This window comes from Chiloscyllium plagiosum, chromosome 35 (genome assembly GCF_004010195.1).
Source record: "Chiloscyllium plagiosum isolate BGI_BamShark_2017 chromosome 35, ASM401019v2, whole genome shotgun sequence".
Classification (NCBI taxonomy): Eukaryota; Metazoa; Chordata; class Chondrichthyes; order Orectolobiformes; family Hemiscylliidae; genus Chiloscyllium; species Chiloscyllium plagiosum.
Window position 1 is genome coordinate 32,633,239 of NC_057744.1, and position 9,158 is coordinate 32,642,396.

Here is a 9,158-nt window from a genome sequence, read left to right on the forward strand (position 1 = left end):
TCCTTGTGGCACTCCACTGGTCACAGGCCTCCAGTCTGAAAAACAACTCTCCTCCACCACCACCCTCTGTCCTCTACCTTTGAGCCAGTTCTGTATCTCAATGGCTTGTTCTCCCTGTATTCCATGAGATCTAGCCTTGCTAACCAGTCTCCCATGGTCGAATGCCTTATTAAGTCCCTATAGATCACGTCCACCACTCTGCCCTTAATCCTCTTTGTTACTTCTTCAAAAAACTCAAGTTTGTGAGATGTGAGACGCCTTCCATCTCCTCCATGATTTTCGCTTGCCCAGTCCCCAACGACTTATCTTCACCATGGACATCCAGTCCCTGTACACCTCCATCCCCCATCACGAAGGACTCAAAGCCCTCCGCTTCTTTCTTTCCTGCCGTACCAACCAGTACCCTTCCACCTGACACCCTCCTTCGACTGACTGAACTGGTCCTCACTCTGAACAACTTCTCTTTCCAATCGTCCCACTTCCTCCAAACCAAAGGAGTAGCCATGGGCACCCGGATGGGCCCCAGCTATGCCTGCCTCTTCGTAGGATATGTGGAACAGTCCATCTTCTGCAGCTACACTGGCACCACCCCCCCACCTTTTCCTCCGCTACACGATGACTGTATCGGCGCTGCCTCGTGCTCCCACAAGGAGGTTGAACAGTTCATCCACTTTAACAACACCTTCCACCCCAACCTCAAATTTACCTGGACCGTCTCAGACTCCTCCCTCCCCTTCCTAGACCTCTCCATTTCCAACTCGGGTGACCGAATCAACACAGACATTTATTATAAACCAACCGACTCCCACAGCTACCTAGACTACACCTCCTCCCACCCTGCCCCCTGCAAAAATGCCATCCCATATTCCCAATTCCTTCGTTTCCGCCACATCTGGTCCCAGGAAGACCAGTTCCAATGCCGAACAACCCAGATGGCCTCCTTCTTCAAAGACCGCAATTACCCCTCAGACGTGATTGACGATGCTCTCCACCGCATCTCCTCTGCCCTTGAACCCCGCCCCTCCAATTGCCACCAGGACAGAACCCCACTGGTCCTCACCTACCACCTCACCAACCTCCATATACATCATATCATCCGTCGTCATTTCCGCCACCTCCAAACGGACCCCACCACCTGGGATATATTTCCCTCCCCTATCAGCGTTCTGAAAAGACCATTCCCTCCATGACTCCCTTGTCAGGTCCACACCCTCCCACCAACCCAACCTCCACTCCCGGCACCTTCCCCTGCAACCGCAAGCTGCAGCCTATCACCCTCACCTTAACCTCCTTCCACCTATCGCATTTCCAACGCCCAAATCCCTTCTCCCTACCTTTTATCTTAGCCTGCTTGGCACACTCTCCTCATTCCTGAAGAAGGGCTCATGCCCGAAACGTCGATTCTCCTGCTCCTTTGATGTTGCCTGACCTGCTGCGCTTTTCCAGCAACACATTTTCAGCTACCCCAATCAGCCCTTGCCTTTCCAAATACGTGCAAATCCAGTCCTTCAGGATTCCCTCCAACAACTGCCCACCACCGACGTCAGGTTCATTGGTCTATAGGTCCCTGGCTTATCCTTACCACCTTTCTTAACAGTGGCACCACATTAGCCAACCTCCAGTCTTCCGGTACCTCACCTGCGACTTTCGATGATACAAATATCTCAGCAAGGGGCCCAGCAATCACTTCCCTAGCTCCCCACAGAGTTCTAGGGTGCACCTGATCAGGTCCTGGGGATTCATCCACTTTTATGCGTTTCAAGATATCCAGCACCACCTCCTCTCCAATATGGACATTTTTCAAGATGTCACCATCTATTTCCCTACATTCTGTACCGTCCATGTCCTTCTCTACAGTAAACACGGATGCAAAATACTTGTTTAGTATCTCCCCCATCTCCTACCACCTCCTCTCTAATATGGACATTTTTCAAGATGTCACCATCTATTTCTCTACATTCTGTACCGTCCATGTCCTTCTCCACAGTAAACACTGATGCAAAATACTTGTTTAGTATCTCCCCCATCTCCTGTGGCTCCACACAAAGGCCGTCTTGCTGATCTCTGAGGGGCCTGTTTCTCTCCCTAGTTACCCTCTTATCCATAATATATTTGTAAAAAGCCTTTGGATTCTCCCTAACCCTATTTCCCTTTCTGATTTCCCTCTTAAGTATACTCCTACTGCCTTTATACTCTTTTATGGATTCACTTAATCTATCCTGTCTCTACCTGGCATATGCTTTGTTTTTTTCTTAACCAAAGCCCCAACCTGTCTAGTGATCCAACATTCTCTACACCGACCAGCCTTTCCTTTCTCCCTAACTGGAATATTCTTTCTCTGGATTCTCACTCTCTCATTTCTGAAGGCTTCCCATTTTCCAGCCGTCCCTTTACCTGTGAACATCTGCCCCCAATCAGCTTTCGAAAGTTCTTACCTGATACCGTCAAAATGAGCCTTTCTCCAATTTAGAACTTCATCACTATTTTAAAACTAATAGAATTATGATCGCTGGCCCCACAGTGCTCCGCACTGACACTTCAGACTAGTTGAGTGTCAATATGCAAGTCCTACAAATTCACACGAGTGTCAGGCAATAATGGCTGGAGAGATTCCTTATTAGCCATGTGTCATCTCTACCATCACTATCCATAGTTCCAGGCTATTACAGAGTTTAGCGTAGGCAGTTTGGGTGGACAGCTGGCATGGACCAAACTGGTGCCAGCAGCATGGGGTTCAATTCTGACCGCAGCTGAAGTGGACCCTGGAACTGCCTCAATGTGGAGGTCACAGTGCTGTGGGTCAAACCTATCCCAAAGCAAAGGACAGGCGATGAAAACTTGTTTTTGACTCAACTACTTAGCTTAAATTTCCTGAACTTAGGTGTTTCTTCTGTTGCATTTTCTTTAGTCTCTCGCATTTAATTTTGTCCCTCATTCAAAGTACCTCAAATCACTAGAAATTCCCTTTACCCCATCTCAGCTTTTCATAACTTAAAGCATGATCATGTTGGTCTGTTGCTTATATTATACTATTAAAAAGCACATGGTTTTCCAATGTTACAGCATTCATGTATTTGTACCAATTAGCCTTTTCCTTTTTGACATCTCCATCCTTCAGGTGTCGGGTCCAATCACGGGGAGCCTGGTAACCTCGCAACCCCTCTGCCAACCGAACTAAAAAGGAACCAGCATCACCTGACAAAGAAAGATTAAAATGATCAGATATTTGGCAAGAGTTACAACTGAATAAGACCATAATGCTTCAGAGTACAGTGACGGGTTTGAGTCAATTCAGCGACTTGATAGTCAGTCCCAATCTGCGTGAAAATCCTTTCAAAACAATGTTGCCAAGTGTCATCCACTTACTCTTTCTTTCAATAAACCAGTGCCAGCCAGAATTTCCTATTCCTGTTGGTTTTTGGGCAGGTATGATGAAAAAGATATATCATCATTTTGGATTTCAAAATAAATCAATCCATCTTTGTTAAAACAGTAAGTACAGACCCCTGTGCTTGGCAAGCTGTTTATTTTGTTGGGATTACAACAGGTGAAATAAATGTTCAAGGTCATTTGCTTTGTTCTCAGCTCAGTTCAGAAAACAGCAGTGCTGAGTTTAGAAACAATTTTAGTTTCTCACCCCAATGATGGCATTTCAGGGAACCAGACACCTCCGCAGAAGGGTTTAGTTTGTGAAACTTTCGAACTAGGCAAGTTGAGTTAGAAAGCAGACCTGGAAAAGACTCAATGAATTGTCTCTCAAGTCCATTGCAAAAAGTTGTAAGGAGTCAGTTTAGTAGCTTGAGGCTCTGTCATGGATAGTGTCAGGGAACAGGTAGAGACTTGGCTTTGCTGTGTATTTCAAGATTAGAATTGTCTTCTAAACTTAGATTATCATGAAGTTACCACATCGCCTTGATACTTATTATGAAGTACCAGGACTATAACTGAAGCAAGGTCGGCTTTGCTCCATGCAATCTCTGATACAGGGTCCATGCACAAAGATTATGCAGCTAGTTTGAGGGCTGGGATAGAGAACAGGCATTCTCCGAGTGGTCCTTTTCCCATGCAACTGCCCTGTGAAATTGAGTGGGGGTGGGAGAGTGGAGGTGTTCACTCTATTGCAGTGGTTATAAGAAAACAAAAAGCCAATCAAGATTAGCTGTTCACCATTCACAGAATTCCTTTCCCCGCTTTAGTCAAAGACAGCGCCAAAACTAAACTTAGCAACTCTTTGTGTAGTCTCAGATCTTAACTCTGAGACTAAATCATGAGATGCAGGGTTTACAGGTTTGAATGCAACCATGGATTGCACTGCACTGAGCCCACTGTGCAGAGCTACCCCATGGTTCTTAAAGGAAGTTAATCACCACTTACCTCTCACAGCGAGTGTTGGCTTCCAGAACATGTCTGAGTTTTTCAGCAATTGCGAACGGTCGCGGTTTACAGCAACTATCTGGCTCCGTTTGCTGAGGACACGGCCATAAGACAAACGAAAATCACACACTATACCTGTTTGTCAAAAAACGTAAAAGCCATCAGACTTGGTGGGGACTATGGCATGGGGTGCACAGGTTGAGGGGACCTTAATCACCAATGACAGAGTATGAGATAATCACACAGAAGCTCAGCTGATGAGAGCTCTGCTTAAGGGCAGAACCTTGCTGCAGTTAAAATATATCTGTCTTGCAGGCTGCACATTTCATTAAATGTAGGTTTCTTTGCACTTAATCCATCATAATTTACCAAGTTGATGTCCAGCTAAGGGCAGCTGCCCATAAATGACCCAGAGTACAAAAGATGAGAAATGTAACACATTTGGGTTCACTTTTAAAGAGAAAAGTGATGCACACACTAGTTAGTATCAGTTTAGTTACAGGCAGCCTGTGTAAAACTGAAGTCTTCAAATAATGAGTCAAGCAGTTCAAGATAGAGTTTACTGAAAATCTCATTTTGCATTTTTCTGAATTCAGGTGAAGGTACTAAAATATACAGCATCAGGTGGGATAGCTGAAGTAAAGATACAGGTTGGCCATGAGCTAACTGAACAATGAATCAAGCTCCAAAAACCACATGGCCAACATCTATTCTCACATTTTATTCCACGATGAGGTCTGAGAGAAAAAGAAAAGTCCATCTTAAAAAAAAACAAAGACTGGGAATGGCCAGCACCAGTCAGTCCAGGACTCACTCGTGAGATTAGTTACCCTAGTGAAGCCACTCCAGCAGCACTAGCACAGCATGCAGGAAAGAAGGGAAGTTATCACCCACACACGTTCCAGGCGCACACAGCATCAAATTGGAAATGTCCTAGTAGACAAGCCGCAGAAGATTCACTGTACTAGCTCCTAACATTGAGAAAAGCATCCCACCAGGGCCACATACTCAAATGCAACTGCATTTTAAGGGGCAAGGCAAGCCCAAAATAATCCCAAATATCTGTTTTACTCCGCTTTAATGCTTATTGCAAGCTTTTGAGATAATTAGATTCAAAATTTGCTATTGCGGTTCAATCAGGACCTCACTCACCTGCCAATATGACCAGGTCTGCCTCTTTCAAAGCATCCCTTCGGTTCTGTCGGATGTGAATGGGGCTGTCCCTTCCCAGCATTCCTCGAGCCATGCCTCCCAGGAAGCAAGGGATCGCCAGAGACTCCAGAGCTGCCCTGGTTGGAAAATTCTTTTACAATACCAAGTACATAATTGGTTCACTGAACTATTATAGATCACAAATGGTGTTGAGCATTATGAAAGGATAAAATGAAAATAAACAAGTCGAAGTCAACATAAAAGTCAAAATATTATATTTTTTCTTTCCAATTTGCATTTTTAAAAAAGTATTTCAAAAAAGGAAGAGAGAATATTGGCCAATCTCATAACAGTTCACAAAATGCCTTGTCTATGTCCATTCAGTTCTTCTGGCCTAGTCTAGATTGATTCAAATCCAAAAGAGCTTTATTATACATACATGCACATTCGAGATTATTTTAATCTATGTCCTAAACTCATTTCATGTGGAACTGGCACACATCATACTGAAACCTGAGTTAGTGTCACCCATATGTTACAGCGCACAATCTCTATTTTTCTGCTTCTATAGTCATTACATCCCTGATCTTCAGCATTTCCCTAATCCAACACTGTTCACTTCCTTCACTATTCAATTCTCACAAACTCTCTCTCTGACCATTCCTCCAACTCCCCTTCCCACACAAGATACAAGAGATGTGGAAAAGGTCATCTGGGCTTACCAGATGAATACTAATCACTATTGCTGTCCCCACCATTTTCTCAGATAGAGTATGGGTGTATGCACAGAGCATTCTCGTATAACTTCTAAAGCTCTTCCTTCATTAGTTCCACTTTCTTTAACAATACAGGCATGCTGCAGTGTAGCTCTAACGTCACTGGTCTAGTAACCCAGGCTATTGATCGGGGGATATAGTCTTAAATTCCATGGTAGGTGATAGAATTGAAATTAATTAATACATCTGGATTACAAAGCTAATATTTGTAATCACGAAGTTAATGTCAGCAAAATGCATCTGTTTCACTAATGTCTGCTGTCCTTGCCTCAAGCCTTCCTAAACTAGTGGACAGGACTTCATGTAGGGTCACAAGCTGTAATTTTGGGGTCGTGAGCTCAAGAGGCAGTAATGGCCATCTGCCCGGACACATCCCACGCCACACCCACTGCCAACCTAGCACTCAGCTTTGAGAGGGGCGGTGACAATTTTCAACCCTCAAAATGCGGTCACAGTGGGAAACTGTTCAGGAATCACCGAACCCTTCCAAGGCCATTCGGTGCACCAAATCCACACCTACCCTCCGAAGACCCACCAAGACCCACCCCATTCCATTCGTGTAACTCCGCATTTCCCATGGCTAATCCACCTAGCCTGCACATCCTTGGATACACTATGGGCAATGTGCAAGCAATGCCTTATGTAATCTGATATCAATATGACTCATGAATCCATACACGTGTTGTGGACTCTTAACCAGGTCCAAAATTGCCTGATAAACCCATACAAGTCAAGGACCCAAAAGGATGGACAATTAATGCTGTCCTTGTCAGCAATTCCTACATCCCACGAGAGAATAGGTTTTTAAAAATTGAGCAAGATTCCAGGCCTCCTATGGAAAAGTACTGTGATTCCTTTCTCTGCACAACTCCGAAATTGCAAATTTTGACTCCTACAACAAGCAAAGAAGGGCAAATTCCAGGTCATAACTGACCTCAGATCTTAAATATTAAAACAGTGCATGAGTTCAGTGTCTAACCCAATGCTGAAGGAGCATCCCAAAACATTTCTATCCTCACTGATCACTTCATATGTACTTAAGTCAAACTGGAATGTAACAACATTTTCATAAAGCAAGATGTAAGGCCAGCCCATAGACAGTAGTTGCTCAATGACTTACCGGACATTGTCCGCAGGTGTTGGTGGCAGCGTTGCTTGACTGCCCAGAAGGATGACTGGTTTTTTAGCTCTGCTCACCATCTCCATACAGCACTGCACCTAAAAAATAAAATCAAAAAAACCCTTCAGATTGGTGCCTAACATCATGAACAAAGTACTAAACTTGCAATAAAAACAAAAGTGTTGGAGATCACCACAGGTCAGGCAGCATTTCAGCTTGTGAACAGAGGAGGGAGAGTTAGCAAGTTTGCAGATGACATCAAAATTGGAGGTAGTGGACAGCGAAGAAGGTTCCCTCAGAGTACAATGAGATTTTGATCAGATGAGCCAATGGGCTGAAGGGTGGCAGATGGGAGTTTAATTCAGAGAAATATGAGGTCCTGCATTTTGGAAAGGCAAATCAGGGCAATACGCTGACTTATACGCTCAATGGTAAAGTCCTGGGGAGTGTTACTGAACAAAGACCTTGGAGTGCTGGTGCAGAACTCCTTGAAAGTAGAGTCATGGGTAGATAAGATAGTGAAGATATCATGCGGTATGCTTGCCTTTAGTCTTTCGTGCATTGAGTGCAGGAGATGGGAGGTCATGCTAAGGCTTTACAGGATATTGGTTAGGGCACTTTTGGAATAATGCGTGTAATTCTGGTCTCCTTCCTATTGGAAAGGTGTTGTGAAACTTGAAAGGGTTCAGAAAAGATTTACAAGGATGTTACCAGAGTTGGAGGGTTTTAATCTATAGTGAAAGGTTGAAGAGGTTGGGGCTGTTTTCCCTGGTGTATCGGAGGCTGACGGGTGACCTTACAGAGGTTTATAAGATCATGAGGGACATGGACAAGGTAAAGAGATGAGGTCTTTTCCCTGGAATGGGGGAGTCAAAAACTAGAGGGAATAGGTTTAAGGTGAGAGGGGAAAGATTTAAAAGGCATCTAAGGGGCAGCTTTTTCAAGCAGAGAGTGGTGCATGAATGGAATGAGCTGCCAAACGAAATGGTGGAGGCTGGTATTGGGACGGTTAAATTAATACGAAGGGTTTAGAGGGAAATAGGCCAAATGCTGGTAAATGGGACTAGATTAGTTAGGATATCTGGTTGTCATGGACGAGTTGCACTGAAGGGCTTGTTTCCGTGTTGTACATCTCTATAATTCTATTGAGACTTGAAGCGTTAGCTTTCTTTCCAAGGATGCTGTCTGACCCACTGATTTCCATCACTTTTTGTTTTCAGAACACATTCCAGCATCTGCAGTAATTTGCTCCTACATTAAATTTGCAAAACTAATTGAAGCTTAGATTGGTCAATAAGGACCAAAGGTTTGACCAGGCCTGAACTAGGTTGGTGGATCTCAACATGAGTGGTGATAAGCAACGTCCTCTCTACGCTGCACAAATAATTGCAGCCTTTGAAACTGTCCCCATTAATCGATGGAGCAGGTTCTTGGAAAACTTTCAAGTCAGGGGTAGACAGATTCTGGACTAATGTGAGAGGTGAAAGTGTATGGGGAAATCCAGTTGGAGGGAACGTGGATGTGAGGCCACAATGATATCAGCCAAGATAAATAGATATTAGGTGCAGGAGTAGGCCATTCTGCCCTTGGAGCCTGCAGCACCATTCAATATGATCATCCTTAATCAGTATCCTGTTCCTGCCTTATCTCCATAACCCTTGATTCCACAATCCTTGAGAGCTCTATCCAACTCTTTCTTAAATGAATCCAGAGACTGGGCCTCCACTGCCCTCTGG

General features: G+C 44.4%; 1 protein-coding gene across 2 annotated transcripts in view; it reads right to left on the reverse strand.

Moving 5' to 3' along the window:
• The window catches only part of ilvbl (ilvB (bacterial acetolactate synthase)-like), a 45,023-nt gene that overhangs the window by 20,596 nt on the left and 15,269 nt on the right, over window positions 1-9,158 (reverse strand). For both annotated transcript variants that reach the window (XR_006309398.1, XM_043676885.1), the window contains exons 7-10: window positions 7,423-7,520; window positions 5,527-5,663; window positions 4,375-4,509; window positions 3,081-3,195 (exon numbers count right to left, since the gene is read on the reverse strand). Coding sequence is in view for 1 of the 2 variants with exons in the window: in XM_043676885.1 (XP_043532820.1) it covers window positions 3,081-3,195; window positions 4,375-4,509; window positions 5,527-5,663; window positions 7,423-7,520 (485 nt within the window). In the remaining variant the exon portion in view is untranslated. The remainder of the gene's footprint in view (window positions 1-3,080; window positions 3,196-4,374; window positions 4,510-5,526; window positions 5,664-7,422; window positions 7,521-9,158) is intronic.